We start from the raw sequence: 16,257 nt of genomic DNA, 5'->3' as shown, positions 1-16,257 counted from the left end.
GCATATAAAATATATGCCTAATTAAAGTCTATAGTTCTTTAAGCTTCTGCAGGATGCTTTTCCTAACCGTTTGGCTGTGATGGAGGTGTTTAATCAACATGAAGACCCCATAAAGACCATCTACCCTATTCTGGGTGCGTTGGTCCCTGAGTAAGCTTGATGTTTGACTGTCGATAATCTTGGCAGCTGTACCCTTGATCAAAACCAGTAAGATGTAGGTGAGGATTGAGGACTGCGAACAGTCGCAGGGGGAACGTGAGTGCCAGGGGGCAGCAGGCACGGGGCACTGCCCTTCTTTGGGGCTTTCTGCGCCATTTCACCCCAGCCTGAGGTACAGACAGCGGTCGACCCTTGTGGAGCTGTAGGGCTCTGTGATATAGGACTCGAGCGTCGGATTCTGTGATACAGGACTGAAGTGTAGGACTCTGTGACACGCACGTATCACAGTACATGACTCTGTGGGACGTCTCGGGGAGCAGGCAGCGGGTGTGTGACGGGCACTGCCGCAGCTCAGCCTCCTGACGCCGCTTATTCCCTCGCAGATATGCGAGGCGGCGCGACGCTCCGCCCCGCGGCCGGGGCAGATTCCTGTCGCATTCCTCTTGCGCACACGCTAATTCACCGCCCTCTGCGCCTGCGTTTGTGCTTGTACGTGTCAGGCCGCCTGCGGGGGCCGTCCGCGGGGCCGCTCCCCGGGCAGGGGCAGGACCCGGACCCAGCCCCGTCCCCGCCGCCTCCCTCAGGCGGACAACGGCGCCCAGCACACAACGGCCTCCATGCGCATGCGCACCTCCCCCTCTCCCGGCAGAGCGGCGCAGGCCCCCTGGCGCCTGCGCGGCAGCGCCGCGTCCACCCGCTGCCTGCGCGCATGCGCGGCGGCGAGGGGCGGCGGGGCCGTGTGAGGGAGGCGGCGGCTGCTGCTTCCTCCCCCCCCCCCGTTCTCCTCCTCCTCCTCCTCCTCCGCCCTCGCCACTCGGCGCCTGGGGCCGGGCCGCGCTCGCCGGGGGCGGCGGGATGATGATGGCGTACTTCGCCGAGAGCTTCTGGGTACGGCGGCGGTGGGGGGCGCGGGGTGCCGCGGGGGTGCCCCCCTCAGGCTGTGTGAGGGGGGGGGGGCCCGGTGCCGGTGTGTGGGGGTGGGGGGGGGGGACGGACGGGCATGGGGAGCGGCGATCCCGGGGCTCGTTTCCGAGCCGGGCAGGACGGGTCCGGGTGGCTGCGGCGGCGTTGGGGCTCGCTGTGCTGCCTCCGTGCGCTGCCTGCCCGGCGGGCGAGCTCCCCGGGACACGCACACGCAGACACGCACAGACACCGAAAAAAGAGGGAGAAAATACCTCGGTCCTCCCCGTCTTCCTGCTCCTGCACAAACAATGGTGATCCCTAACGCCCAGGGAAGACTGCTTTCCCAAATGCGACGCGCTGGTACTCAGGGCGTAAGCCCTGGTTTCGTGTTTTGTCTGCAGCCCTGCTGCCTTTTTTTTTTTTTTTTTTTTTTCTTTCTTTCTTGCTTTCTCCTTCGCTTTGGCTCTTTTTTTTGTTGTTTGTTTGTTTTTTTCGACAGAACGGTAAAATCGGGTGAAAGGAGCCTAGGTTTGCTCCTCGCATGGTGTGTGGAGAGGCTGAAGTTCTGCCATGGGAGACGAATATTAAACTAATACCCGAAACCTTTTAATCTTTAAAAATAAATAAATAAATGTTTAAGTTAATGTAAAAAGTCAAATTTTCTTTTCAAACCTGATATCTCCTCCTACGAGTAAACTGAAATACAAGCTTTTATCCAGCAACCTCAACTGAAATAAAATATTTTTTTCCATTTCACTGCGTTAAGTACTATAACTTTTAACTTTTTAAACTTTTGGCTGCGTGCTTATCTGTGGCTAATTTCGGTAGTAAGTCAGTAATTTTGTTAAATCGATGAAGATAGAGGGCCATTCTTCTATGTTGTTTCCCTCTGTGCCTACAAAAGTGCTACCAGCAAATATGAGGCAGTGGACGTCTACCCAACACTTCCCACTCCCCCTTTGTGCCCTGCAAAGTCCCTGTCTTACAGCTCGCAGGCCAAACTCCAACCGTGGGTTTAGAAACGGGTGCCAAGAAAAGGAGTTTTTCTTCTGTTGGCGCAGGTATTTTTTTCCTGCCTCCAAAAATGACGTCGAGTAGGACAGGAAGCATGTTCTTCTCACTTATCTTGCAGTGGTGGCAATGACAGTATACAGGGTCTTAAACTGGCAAAATTTTATGAGAAACCTTTGTAATACCATGGACAGAGTTTTGTTTTGTGTAAAAGTAAAATACAAAGTGATGAGGATGGCCACCTCCTTGCTGATGTGGGCAAATATCTTTCTAGAAAAACTAGTGGCTACACATATGTATAATTTTTAACATCAGAAAGTATGTCCTCAAAAAAAAGCGTAGGTTTTTGCGTTTTGAGTGATGAGGCTTGTCTGGCTTTTCAGAATGGGTTATTGTTCAGAACTGTTACCACAAGGCTTTGGAGGATTCAGGGTACCATCTATATCTGCTTAGAAATGTGGGGAGAAGGCTGAGATGGAAATTAGAAGATTGCTGTTGAAATTCGCTGACAGTGTGATGACTGAAAAAAACAAAGATAGGTCTGTAAATTGAAAGAAAAATGGTATTGCGTTGAACTTTGGAAGAAGTGTCGTCTATTTCTTGCTTTTGCCATCGCCTTCTAGGTAACACAGGGCACAATATTCTACTTTTCTGTTCGTCCTTTCTGTCCTGTTCGTCACCTATGGAATGGGGTTAATTATACTTCCTAAAGCGCTAATGTGGAATAAATCCAAAACATTATAATTAATACTTAATTGCATTATGTACATGCTGCCATCGATTCACAGCTGAAATGGCACATTGGAAATGGAACTCTGGGTCTTGTGCTTTGGAAGACCCCCTCCCTGCTTCATAACCTGCAATAATTGGTAGGGAAAGGCCTAAGAAACTTGAGGGTTTTACATGATTTATTTGGTAAAGAGGGGTGGCATGAATATATGTGCGCTTCTTACATACTGTTTAGGCTGCTGTGTTCTAAGAAGTTCTTATTGGTGTTCTTCTGTAGATGAAACAAATTTTAGCTTCTTTACTGTAATAGCCTTGAAGCTTATTAGGCTTCCACATTGTACTGCTTTTAAAAGAAACTGGATAGTTGGAATTTATTTTTTTTTTTTTTGGTAGGGAACATAAGAAAAAATTACTTTCTCTGTGGTATTTTTGGGCCTGTCATTTGTTGACTGCTTCTAAGAGGTCATTACAAGATTATTTTCAGGACACGAAGTTGAAGTTTAGAGGCCTGTACTGTCACTTGGAAAACGTAGGGGTATGCTGGTAGAGTGTGGTGCTCCTGAGCTTTTCAAAGTCAGTATCATATAGGTTTGTTTTTTGTGTGTGTGTGATTTATTGGTGTGTTTGTTGTTTTTTTTTTTCATTTGTTTGTGGTATCAGAAATTATGAATGAGTAATGCAGACTATAAATGGCTTTGATTCTTATGACTGAGTTTCAGGCATTCAAGTCACATGGCCAAACATTCCCCTCTCCTAATTAGGATGTTGTCATAAAACTTGGGTGCTCGCTGCTATGTATGTGCTATATCAAAACAATGATGTAATTTAAAGGGAACACTTTCCTAAGTTATTTCCATTATAAATAACTAGGTTTTGTCACTTTGAATACACTCATGCCAGTACAGTAGAAAAAAATAGCATTCATTATCATTACTTACTGTTTTCCTAGCAATGCTTAGGAAGTGTTGCATAAGCTTTGACATAAGTTTGGTTTTAAATTGCCTGGTGCAAGCGATACCCCCATTAATTGTAAGTCTATTAAACTGTTTCAAGTCAACCAAAATAAGCCACTTCTAAGCCAGTCGGTATACATCTGTAAATTGTTTTAGATTAATTTGATTAAACTGATAGAAGTTTTATGCATAGCTGAAGCTGGTCTCTGCAGTGGTGCGTGTGTTAAGCGTTGGGGAAGTTCTGTGGCATAAAAATGCACGTTTAAGTCAGCTTTGACAATTTCTTTCTGTTTTATCTTTTTAATTGCTTATGATACATGTAGCCTTTGAGAAGGGCTGCGAGGAAGGTTCCTTTCTTCTCAGGGACTTTTGCAACATGTAAGGGCTGGCTGTATCCGGGGCTGGTAATCTCAGCTTTGTGAAGAGGCTTGCTCTAATAAATCTAAGACATATTCTCTTACGCACTTACGGGCTATGATTGACACCAAGACTTGTCGCGCTTCCATCTGGAGGCCCATTCATATGTTTATGCAGTACAACTCTTCAGCTTGGCGTGCAGATGGATGCTCAGTTTTCAGGAGAGCTGTTGTGCAATGTTTGTTCAGTCCCCTCCCTCTTCATGTACTTGTTTAGCATGAGTTGGCAATTTTCCATCTTCTTGTCCCCCAAATATTTTTTATTACCTAGATGTAGAGGAAAAAACATCCTTCCTCCATTGTATGCCTGGAGCTTCTATGGAGCTGATCTGTATTTAATTTACTGAAACTGGAAGAATGAAATTTAAATTTCCAGGTTGCTTTGTGTTCAAACTTCTCAAAACTTTCAGAACAGAGGAAGATACTTTGCCTGTCTAAATGTCAGGTGACTACTTTTTGGGTGTTTCCATGCACTCAGTTCTGTGTAGCTCTTTCAGACACTCAGTGATCCAAAATTACAGCTTTCAAAAGTGTAACACCATCACATGCATCAGAGGAGTATTTTCGTGTAGACTATGTCCACTAGATTAAGCAGTTGCCTTAGTGGAATGCAGGAAACATTACTTACTTGCAACTGCAGTAAGCAGTAACTGATTAAACAAAAGCACAACAATGTATATCAGAGCATCTAAAATTCATTTAAATTTACCTGAGGTTAGCTGGGCTTCTGTAGCTTTATTTCTTTAAAGTCATACTTCCTTATGAGTTCACGAAAAGAAGTCCACAGTACAAACGGACAAGCCATAGCAGACAGTGTACATCTAAGTTTGTGGATGAAGAGCAAGGTTTTTTTGGTTAATTTTTCATTTTAGGGTGAGGGGAATGAACAGCCAGTCTCCGATGCACTAAAATATGTAAATTAGTTGTTAAAATAAAGTATTTTGTAACCTGTTTAACTTGTATCTTATGGCTGAAAGGTTGTAAAAGTTGCGTCTAGTTCCAGCTAATGCTTTATTTCACCCCCGTTGAGGGAGTTGTGCTTCTCCCTGTGCTCAGTTATGGGAATGTCTACAATTTTAATTTGGCCTATCAGTGCAACTCTGAGACTTTGATACAGAAACATTTTTTCTTCCAAAAAGGCTTATAAATTGTTAAGATTTATCCTTGCTAGGGGTTTTATATGCATACTCTTACATTCAGGGGTGTGGTTTTCTTACATTTGCATCTGATAGTAGTATGGGCAGTACTTTTAAGCGTAAAAGTAGCTGTAGGACAGCTTCTCTAGAGCTGACCTGTAGAAGAGGCAAAGAATACAAACTTTCCTATTCTCACCACCAAAACTGAAGCAAATGACTCTGTTTTCCATATTAATTATTTTCTAGTCTTTTCCTATTTAGTATTTATCTAGCAAGAGAATTTCTTTCTGGTTAGGTGTTGTTGATATTGCATGTTTGCCACAGATGGTTGTAAGGCTTAACTTAATTTGGAGATTATCCGGTTTTCATTTTTAGACAATTTGAAGTAGATTAGAGACCTAAAATTCTTAGGGCTAAAAAGAAAACCCGTCTTTAAGTTGAAGAAGCACTTTTAAATGTTGCGGTTTGAATATATGCCTGTTTCCTGGAGAATAAGCTGCAGGCTAGATAGACTATTAAAAAAAATAAAAAGGGAAGTCAACAGATTATGATTAAATTAATGAATTAAAGTCAAAAGTATAGCTTTCTTATTCTGTTCTATTCCTTCAGTGTAATGCGATATTGCGATCATGTGTAAAAGTTTGAACAGGGGGTTGAAGGATTATCATGCATACTCAGCCACTACTCACATGTGGTACAAAAGCATAGGCTAAAAGGATGGTAATTCACTTATTGTCAAATGTTTCTTTACTTGCCAAACTTAGTTGGAAAAAGTTAAACTTTGGCTGAATCTCTCATCAAGCTTCTAAAGTCTGACCAAAATCAAAAACTACTGCATGTGCCTTTTGTTGACTTGTCCACTGAGTTTTGCAGTGAAAGCAGCATTTGCAGCTGTCCTCTTCTTGCTTCTCACACTGGCCAAACCAGTAGTAAATACCTGACCAATCACGGAAACTTTATAATCACGTCAATAGTTGGGAAGCATTTGTTTACATTAGGGAAAAGGAGTGTGCTTTAACAGAGTATTAGCTTTTTATACTAGTACACGTTAATGTTGAACAGTTTTAGTCCAAAGCAGACAGAACTTGTGCTTAGACAAGTTGATTGGAAACATAGGAAATAAACAGTGCTAGAGATGGCCCAAAAATTTCTGGTTATTTTACAAAATGTAGATTTAGATTTGGAATTATCTCTATGTGTAGCAAACTAACTTAGTCTTTTTTTTTTCAAAGTCTGTTAAGTAGCTTAGTAAAACGGAGTTCGTGTAGTCTGTTTCCTGTTATGTACAAGTCATGGAAATGCTGAATTCTGACTTCTCCGTTGCTGACAGGGTTATTTTCATTTCCATGAGAAAACCATTGCAGATAGTTCTCCATGGAGGGAAGTGGAATGACTGTCTACCCTCTCTTTCTGGGAGTGTTGTTTATTTTGTGTATGAAGTTAGTCCGTATTCTTTATTGTGGGCTTAGGTGAGGTGCTTGCTTGAATTTTAAGTCTTACGTTTTCTGATGGCTTGCTGTCAGGAGACATTTATGTTGTATCTGAGAAAGAGCTCTCTCTTGTGGTGGTGTAAAATGGGAAACCTCCACAAGAATCCCAGCTTCTGAAGAGAGAGTTCTGTTAGCTCTAGGGAAAAAGGAAAAACTGCTAATAAGCTTAAGTGTAATGTAATGGGGTCATCCTCAACAGATGGTATTTTAACCCTGGAATGACATTCAGAATAGTTTTACAGACTGATCTGGTAGTGGGTTGCATACAACCTGGTATTTCTCCCAAGATGCTGCTAGTAGAGGGATGTGCATCTGACTTCACGGGCAGTCTGTTATGGGAGGGGATGGTAATTGCCTCTGAGCAGGAGTGGAAGGTCTCACCAGTTCCTTTTACTGCCTGCTGCATTTATTTATTTTTAAGACAGTTCGTATTGGGCTTTCAGTGATCCCAGCAATCACTGTTGGCATCAGGAAGGAGCACATAAAAATCATAATGAAGAATAATTGGCCATACCTGCAGTTCCCATGTTTGATGCCACATCTGTGGAGGTTGTTAAGGAAAAAAAACAACACAGAAACACAGAAATTAACAGTGTCGATGGTATATATGCATGTTGGGGGCAAATACTTGTATTTTTGTAAATTGAACTACATTTTTTTCTCTTAGCTTCAGCATACATCTGTATCCTAAATGCAGAGCCTTAACTGTGATGCTCTGTACGTGAGTATTAGAGCTACCCTTCTTAAAAATGGAGTGGTTATGGGTAGGCAATATAGCTTTTCTTAAGCAGAAAAACACCTGCTCTCTGCACCGAGATATCATGCTTTATTTAACATAGGTACACAAATGTCTCCCCAGGCATGAGTAGAAGATAATGTAGTTTAGAGAATTGTCCTCAGGTTAATTATCAGAACTCTTGATTATGTAACTTGTAAATAATCAAGCAGTTTCAAAGTCTAGATGTTAGTGCTTTTAGGAGGAGCCTGATACTGGTAAGATAGGCTGCACTTGGTGTTGTATTTGCAAGTGAAAACATCTTCTGGCTGCACCAGATTTAAACTGCATGGGACTAGGTCACAGTGCCTGCTTTGGTCTTGCTGCTTCATTTAATCTTGAATAGACTTCTCCCTTAGCCTTGGATAACTACCTACCATATATAAAATATGTGGCATTCAGAGAGCTGCTTTCATTTATGAAACTAACTGTTCTGTTTCTCTGTTGTTCTGTCTGCTGTTCAACAAGACGTTAGGAACAAGACAAGAACTGATTAGAAGACTTCATTTAAGTGGAAAACTAAGTTCCTTACGTTAAACTACACTTACAATTAGGGAACAAGATGGTGATGGAAATTGGTTGGTCTGGATCCTTCAGTTCTGCAAGGATTTGCAGAGTTACGTTTCTGATAGACTGTCAGCACTCAGGAAGGTTGCAGCCAGAAGTAGGGTCATGGCTATGCTACCCTTCCTGTGTTTCTAAACTGGCAGGAAATCTATGGAGCCTCCAGTGTAGGAAAGATTAAAAGTTACCCCGTTAGGAATAGTCACACTTACAGCAAGCAGTCTGTATTCAGCACATTTTGACCAGTGAGTTGGTTCAGGTAGGAGAAACGCATTACAATAAAGCAAGGAAAGAACACACGATAAAGGAGAAATGTTTTATTTTTTTCTAGAAGACGTGCTTAATGCTTGTTTGTGAAACCTCCGGACTGGGGCATGACAACAACTGTTAAAATAGAGTTTGTTTTTGTATACTAATTGAAAATATCAGTACCTCCTCAATTACAGAGTTACTATGGTGTTTTATAATGTGGTGGCATTCATCGGGGTTTATACTGAGTAACTACATGAAGATAATAAGGTGCCTGTTAGTGCACCTGTAATCAAAATGATCCTGAGCTTCAAACTGCAAGGAGAAATAAGTAGGAGTGCAACTGTTTGCTACTTGTGTTTGCAGCTATATGGCTTCCTCAAAACTAATTTGCTGGCTTGCAGTCATTTTATCAGTGTTTCTTGTTTGATTGCAGATTTCTTTTTGGCTAGTTTTTCCCAGTGCCCAGAAGAACTAAAGCAAAAAAATCCCGACTAGTAATCTGAATGAAATTGCCATTCACTCGCCTGTTCATTGTAAAGAAATGTATTTGTGTCTACATGGTGTCCTTCAAGGGAGCTTGCTGCATTAGTGCTCAGACTGATGCGTGCTCCGGGGGCCTGCTACTGCGGCGCTGCGAGCTTCCTCCAGCCACCCACCGGCGGCGGCTGCTGCCGCTCGCTTCTGTGTCTTGAGCAGCAGCAGAGATGTGGATCTGAAGCTTTTGGAAGGGAGGAGGGGCATGGACAGCTTCACAGGAAAACTCTAGGAGTAGCAGTGCTATTGTACCATGCCTAGCCTCGCCTTCTTTTAATTCCTATTGTTGCTTTCTCCTGTCCACAGGAAGTTCACTGTAGTGCCAAAGGCGATAAGCTGGCTCACTTTCTTAATCAGTGTTTAGGACAGTGTCTTAATTTTAAGGGTGAGATATGTTGTAGTGATCGAAAAACATTTTAAATTTTAAAACTAGATTTAAGAATAGACAGAGGGAAATTACAAAGGGAAAAAAGAGATTAGCGATTTTTACTGATTTTACAAACAAACAAGCAACAACAACCAATCAACCAACCAAACAAAAAAGACTCATGATCTGTGAAGAACTAGACTGGTAGGAAGTCCAGTGATCTCAAAGCCTGAATTTTAGTTCATGGGAAATAATGAAAGTTAGGAGAGAATGAAGAGGGTGTTCAGTATTAAGTATGTATTCACTAAGATATGAAGCAAAAGCATGCAAGAACTGTAGAAGTTGAAAAAGGAAATGGCTTTGAATGTAGCCTAAAAATATGGAAAGGAGGAGTTGTCGGTAGAATCATAGTAGAGGCTGCTGAGGGTGATTTTAGTTCGTTTTACATTAAGAGAACTAACAGCAGTTACTAAAAGCTGAACCATTAGAAATCATTCAGTTCATGAAACTTGAGCAGTTATTAAATTTTATAGGTTCTATACTTTGTTCTGTAATTGCTTTAGCACATTGTGTTTCATGGTTTTTCTGTCTTTTTATTAATCCTTAGGGGGAAAGAAACAATGGCTTTGACGTTCTCTATCACAACATGAAGCATGGACATTTGTCAACAAAAGAATTAGCAGACTTTATTAGGGAAAGGTAAGTATTCGTCTTTGTTGATTCTGTGTCTTTAATGTACTATTTTTGGCCTTTGTTTCAGTTTGCCATGTGTTGCAGTGACTTGCTAAATATGTAAACATCAACGAGTGTTTCAAGATCTCTCATATCCTACAAGAATATCTAGGCTTATTCCGTTCACTTAGAACCAGATAGTGACTCTTAAGCATTAATTAATAAGCTACCAGTTTTTCAGGTTTGATTTGGAGAAGAAAAAAAATAGGCAAACATCTGGAGTATCACTTTAGGGGTCCATCAGTTTATTTAAATTAATCACAATTTTCATCATGGTTGGAAGAAAAGCAATAATTTAACAAGTACAAATTATCAGTCTTCCAAAATTTTTGACCATAGCTGTAGAGTTAGGGTAGTAGCAACTGCAATTATGATCTTTAAAAGTTGTCCTTTCAGATTAAGATGTTGAGAGATCAAGTTCTTAAAAGAAAAGGGAGTGGTATATTGGGATAAGAAAATAATACGTGGAAAATAAGCCAGGTTCTTTATGGGATAGAATGGAGAGAAATGAAATCTGCAGGTATGACAACTTCCGTAACAGTTGACTTACTGCTGTTTTCACTCTTCTTTATGGAAGAAGACAATTGCTGCTACTTGGAATGCAAGAATTTGTATTCTAGATGAAATTAATTATATGTCTGGTTCAGAATTTTGTCATATTCAGTTAATGACACCACCTGACAGGTGGAAAAAACTCATAAAAGACTAACTTGAGAACCTCTTTCAGTGAAGGTTTCTTGCAGTAAAATCCATCCAAAAAGCAGCCTTTGTTTTCTGAAAATTTTCATCAGAATTTCTGTTGTGGCCTGCAATGACCTCAGCAAAATGTAACCACTGTGGTTCTGGCAGGTACTCAGTGACACTGACATTTGTATAGTTGCAAGATGAATTGGAGTGGAGAAAATGACAAGAATCTTTCCACTAAGTAGGTGAATTGCAGAGTCCCAGTGTGATACATGTAGGCAGGCTCGTCTCTGAAGGTGTATGCAAACCAGGGAATTTTATGTTTCAAGAGTCTCTGATTCCAGAAAACACATTATGAAACAAGACAGGGTTCCAGTGAAATCCTGCTTTGGAGGGATATCACACTGTTGGTGTTTAGTATGAAATGTTCAAGGCTTCTGAAGCTGATATTTACGTCATCTTTAATCGAAAATATTAAATGTTTTTCATGTTGACTTAAACCACCAAAAGTGGTATTTTATTTCAGAACTGCTTATCTTGACTTCATTCTGTTCTGTATCTTTGTTTATTGCAAAGTAATTAAGAGATGTTGTCCACAGTTAGCTGTTCCCCTCCTTCCTCTGCACAGATGAACATAGAATAGAATATTATTTTGCATTGCTCCTTTCTGCTGGCAATATGGAAGTGGACGAGCAAGATTCATTAAGTGCCTCCAACATTTTGTGTTTTTATGCCCTACTTGTACCTGGGCTGTACTGTTTTCTGGGTTGTTGTCTCTGAAAAACAAACCTGCATATGTTCACATTTTCTGCCTTTGGGTTCCTTTTGAACGTAGCGAGTAGTTTTATTCAAATGTGGAAACACCAGAGAGTTAAAGTTGAAAATTGCTGGATAGGTAGAGGAGACAGATCATGAGTTACTGATAATACTTTAAAAAGTTAGAGCACTTAATCATTGTATCTATGTTTGTAATGTGTTCATTTGAAAGAACACAGTGTATTTTTACTATGTATGCTGTTAAAACTGGATATTCCTGGAAGAAGCAAAAGGTTTTCCCCTTGTCTGGGTCCTGGATTTGGTGGGACACTTGAAACTACCATGGTCTGTCTGACCTCCAGACTGCTGCCTGTAGCAGCTCATCCTTGTGGGCACTCGAGTTTCCATTCTATATGCAACTTTCTAAGCTTATTAGAAAGAGATAATTTTCCTTTGTTGATTTACCAAGTGAATTGCAATTCAGTTTTCAACAGTGTTTCACTGTTTCATTTTTCTTTTGGAGTACTTGCTAATAGTAAAGTTCTTACAGGACTGAGGGACAGTTAGACCTTTGGATGGCTCTTTACTACCTTTTTTTTCTGGATATGATACTGCTCTGAATAGCAGAGTTGCTTAGTTAGTAGTTACTGCCTTTGAGGACATTCAGAAATGTGTTTCCTGAAAGAATGAGTATGTGGGGGAGCACTCTGCTCAGCACCATTAAATCTTTGGTCGGGTGTCTTTCTTCTGAAAGATATGTGTCTTAGCTCTATTCACGATAAAGTGCATAGACATGCTGTTTTTAAAGGAGTAAAAATGTATAAAGATTGGTTTAACCCACGTTTCTTTCTTTTCTTATTTAGAAATACAGACTTTGCATACTGGGAAGATTTTGTAGGTCAACTGCGTGTTGTGTTTGTATGGATCTAACACCTAAAATGAGAATATATAATAAACTGTTCTCAACTAGGAACTGAATAGGTATTGTGTTGGCTTTTCCCTAGAAGTCTTTCAAACCTTTTTCTGCACCAGTTGTCTATAAATGGCCTAAAAAGGAACTCCTTGATCAGGAGAAACTGGCAATGCATGTATTCCAGTTTAAATGTTTAATAGATCCCGACCTAAGACATTTTCACATAAGTAAAATCTAATTTAACCAGGCATTTATAGTATAGTAGAGACTTCACAGTGCTCTGGGAAGTCAGTTGATACAACAAGCGCAGATAAATGTGCCCAGCCAGTCAGCAGCATCTTTTGGTTTTTATTGTTTGTAACTGTTGTATGCTGATAAAATGTGTAGCAAGTTTCATAACTTCAGAGTTGTGAAGATAGTTCATTAAAGTATTCTGTAAATTGTTCCGAAGAAAAGAGCTGTGGATTTTGGTCAAAAAGCATGTTTCTTTTTGTTTGCTTGTTTGTTTGTTTGTTTTTAAGTGTGGAGCTATTAAATCTAGAAAAAAATGATAGAAGCTGTTGATGATTTATCAAAGCACATTGTTCAACATGATAATTAAAGAAACATCAGTATATGTACTTTTTGCAGTGAGTAAGCTTTCCCAGCCTTGAAAACTTAAAACCTTTTTCCGATCATCAAGAATACTTACATGTGAGGAAGGAGAAGAAAGTTATTTAATTTATTGTGGTGAATAAATTTGTAGTTGTTTGTAGGTGAGTTTTAAAATGCAGTTGAGTTGCTGCATTTTACGTTTTAATCGCTGTCTCCTAGTTGATTGTCCAGCTGAGTAGCTTGATATTTTTAAAGTTTAGTAGGCTTAAATACATCTATCAGACTTTCAGGTGACTATTACTACGTCATTTCATATTTTCATAAGAACTGAGTATTGACTTAGGGTCAAAAATGAAAACAGTGTGCACCTTAACCTTAGCAATAGGAAGATTGATGTGGGAAAGACTTGAAAGAGTCACTGCTATGATACATCGCGCACGATAGCTATTCAATGACAGCTGCCCCAACAAAGGCTCTCAGAGTTCCTCCTGAGAGGAATTAATGGTGACCCTTGGATTTTGAATCCCTTGGCTTTTGAGAGATTCTTCTTTAAAAAAATAAGTATAAACAGTAGAACACAATACATTTTGCTGCATGTCACTTCACTATTTGTCAGACTCAAATGTCACTATGCATGGAATTTAAAACAGTGAAAAAAACTAGAAAGGCTACACAAGACCTCATTATATTTATGGTGAACAAATACGATCACTCAGTAAGCATTCAGTTTGTGTAATGTTTTATTACAAATTTATTCGATCGTGCTGCTCTGTAAATCTCAGGTGTTGAGCTAGTGTTAGATGGGTGATCGTGTCACTTTGTTCTAACTGTTACTAAAGACAGGAAAAAGCAGAGAATAAAAGAAGGAGGGTGCTGCCTTTTGCGAGTCTTGAGTCCTTCAGTTTTACTTTCTCCCGTTCCCTTCAACATTCTGTCACAATGTACTTAGATTTTTATTTTTTTTTTTTTACATATTTCTTTGGTTTCGCATATAGTTTTTGAGGGATCATTAAAATGGAACAATTTTCATCTGAAGAAACAGTCCTGTACTTTGCATTTTTAGAATTCATGTTTATCTGTCTTTAAGTATCTTCAAAATTTCAAATGTGTTTTTGGTTGCTTTCTTTGACAGGGCTACAATAGAGGAAGCATATTCAAGGTCAATGACAAAACTAGCTAAATCAGCGAGCAATTACACACAACTTGGGTAAGTAAGTGTGCACAAGAGAGAAAAAATTAACTACATACATGTTAAGAAGCCAGTTTGCTCCTGAATATTTTATTGGCGATCTTGAAAGTAGCATAACTTTGCCACCTTTAAAAATGATTGTTAGTCCTTCAGCTAGTATGCAACCATACAAAATATGCAGATAAGACAAAAATAAAAGACCGTATAGTTCTTTATTTAGATATTAAAAAAAACAGCCACACAACAACACAACCAAACATGAGGAGGGCTGTTTGTTCCTCTGTATTTCAGATTGAGTTATTTTCAGACAAAATAGTATGACTTTCTATTAAATGCTCTCAAACCTAATCGTTCTGAGTAGAGAACATATTGTCTACAAATGTGGCAGTGAATTTATTTCTGTTTCTAGCTGTGGTTACTGCAAATAATATAAAGGCCTTTAGCATCATGTAAGAAGTCTGAGCTGTAGGCATAATCTTTCTAACAAAAAAAAAATCATTCCATTTTTTAATACATACCTCAAAAAAAAAAAATAATGAAATTACAGAATGAATCTATTGAAAAGTCACATTCTTAACATCTCTGAGGATAGAGTTAACACTTCAGAAAACAGAAATACAGAGAGCTTTTATCAGTAGATTTAGCCCTATTACAGTATGCACATAAAAATTCTTATGTTAAATTTTTGAGCTATTCTTGCATCATCTGTAGGAATATCCTTGTCGTTCTCATGTGTTGATGACAGAGAAGATTGAGTGGATTGAGTAAACTTTTATATTTTACCTGTGTTGATTCTAAAACAGCAAAAACTGAAAAGTTAGCATATAGTACATTTGAAAGATATAATAAAGTTATTTATAACATAGCAGTTGGTGGGGTTTTGTATGTTTGCTTCAGTTTAGGAGCACAGCTTAACTTCTGTAAACATTGATACATTAGCACTATTTAAAAAAAGTTAGCTAATTGAAAGGAAAAAAATCCAGATGAACATTACTTTTTTTTTTTTTTTTTTTTTTTTTCCCCTTCAATCCAGAACATTTGCACCAGTTTGGGATGTTTTCAAAACCTCAACAGAAAAACTAGCAAGCTGCCACTTGGATCTTGTGCGGAGATTACAAGAGCTAATAAAAGAAGTTCACAAGTATGGAGATGAACAAATTAAAGCTTATAAAAAGGTTATTTTTTTTCTTATGTGTGTCCAGTGACTTGTTAATATTAAAGTTCAGAAGGTTGGATTTTGATGACTATGTGATATTTGGCAGACTAAAGAAGAAGTTTCAGGAACATTGGAAGCAATGCAAAGCATTCAAAGTATCACTCAGGCCTTACAGAAGTCCAAGGAAAACTACAATGCAAAATGTCTTGAACAAGAACGTTTGAAAAAGGAAGGAGCAACACCAAGAGAAATCGATAAGGTAATTCTGTGACATCTTAAAATTAATTGGGTTGTCAAGGTGTAACACATTCACATTGTATTAGTGAAATGCTTAGAAAGGGCTAAAAGCGGTAAACCATAGCTATTTTATAATGTACATGATCCTTTGAATGCTAGGTTTTGTTTACACTTACTTCCTTATCTGTCCTCTCTAACTGCACCGCAGTTCTAATTATACTGTATTACTGCCTCATATGGTAATTTAGTTTATTGGGTTTTACTGAGATTTCATATAATTGTTTCAGCACCTACTACATTTTTGATGCATTTTCTTATGTAAATATTCAAACACTCAATGCCGTCTTTTTTGAATTAAGGAGTAGGAAGTTTTTTACATTGTCCTTTCAACTGAGACAAAGTAGTTAATCGTCAGAGTATTTGAAGTCTGTTCCATTGAAAAGAAAAACAAGCTAACATTACTTTCAAAGCTAATTTAGGAGCTTCCAATTACATGGATCAAAATCCCTAGGGATGAGTGTCTTGATGCTGTATTTAGTACTGTCCTTGGGTCATGGGAGAGTTTGATCCATTCACAGAATCATTAAGTGGCTGAGGCTGGAAGGGACCTCTGGAGACTATCTGGACCACTAGACCTCTGCTCAGAGACACAGCCAGGACCCTAGGTCCGTGTCCAAGTGGCTTTTGATGATCTCCAAGGAGGGTGA

At 39.5% G+C, this 16,257-nt stretch overlaps 1 protein-coding gene across 6 annotated transcripts in view; it reads left to right on the top strand.

Annotated features, from left to right (window-relative positions):
* Positions 1–883: 883 nt before the first annotated feature.
* The window catches only part of FCHO2 (FCH and mu domain containing endocytic adaptor 2), a 91,740-nt gene continuing 76,366 nt past the window's right edge, over positions 884–16,257 (top strand). For 5 of the 6 annotated variants that reach the window (XM_084504133.1, XM_084504135.1, XM_084504132.1 and 2 more), the window contains exons 1-5: positions 888–1,047; positions 9,897–9,988; positions 14,101–14,175; positions 15,191–15,332; positions 15,420–15,572. In XM_084504133.1, coding sequence (XP_084360259.1) covers positions 1,015–1,047; positions 9,897–9,988; positions 14,101–14,175; positions 15,191–15,332; positions 15,420–15,572 — 495 coding nt within the window. In that variant the 5' untranslated portion in view covers positions 888–1,014. Of the gene's footprint in view, positions 1,048–9,896; positions 9,989–14,100; positions 14,176–15,190; positions 15,333–15,419; positions 15,573–16,257 lie in introns of all 6 variants that reach the window. The other variant, XM_084504136.1, reaches the window with a different exon arrangement.

This window comes from Aythya ferina, assembly GCF_964211825.1.
Source record: "Aythya ferina genome assembly, chromosome: Z".
Taxonomy (NCBI): Eukaryota; Metazoa; Chordata; class Aves; order Anseriformes; family Anatidae; genus Aythya; species Aythya ferina.
This window is presented reverse-complemented; position numbering and strand designations above follow the sequence as displayed.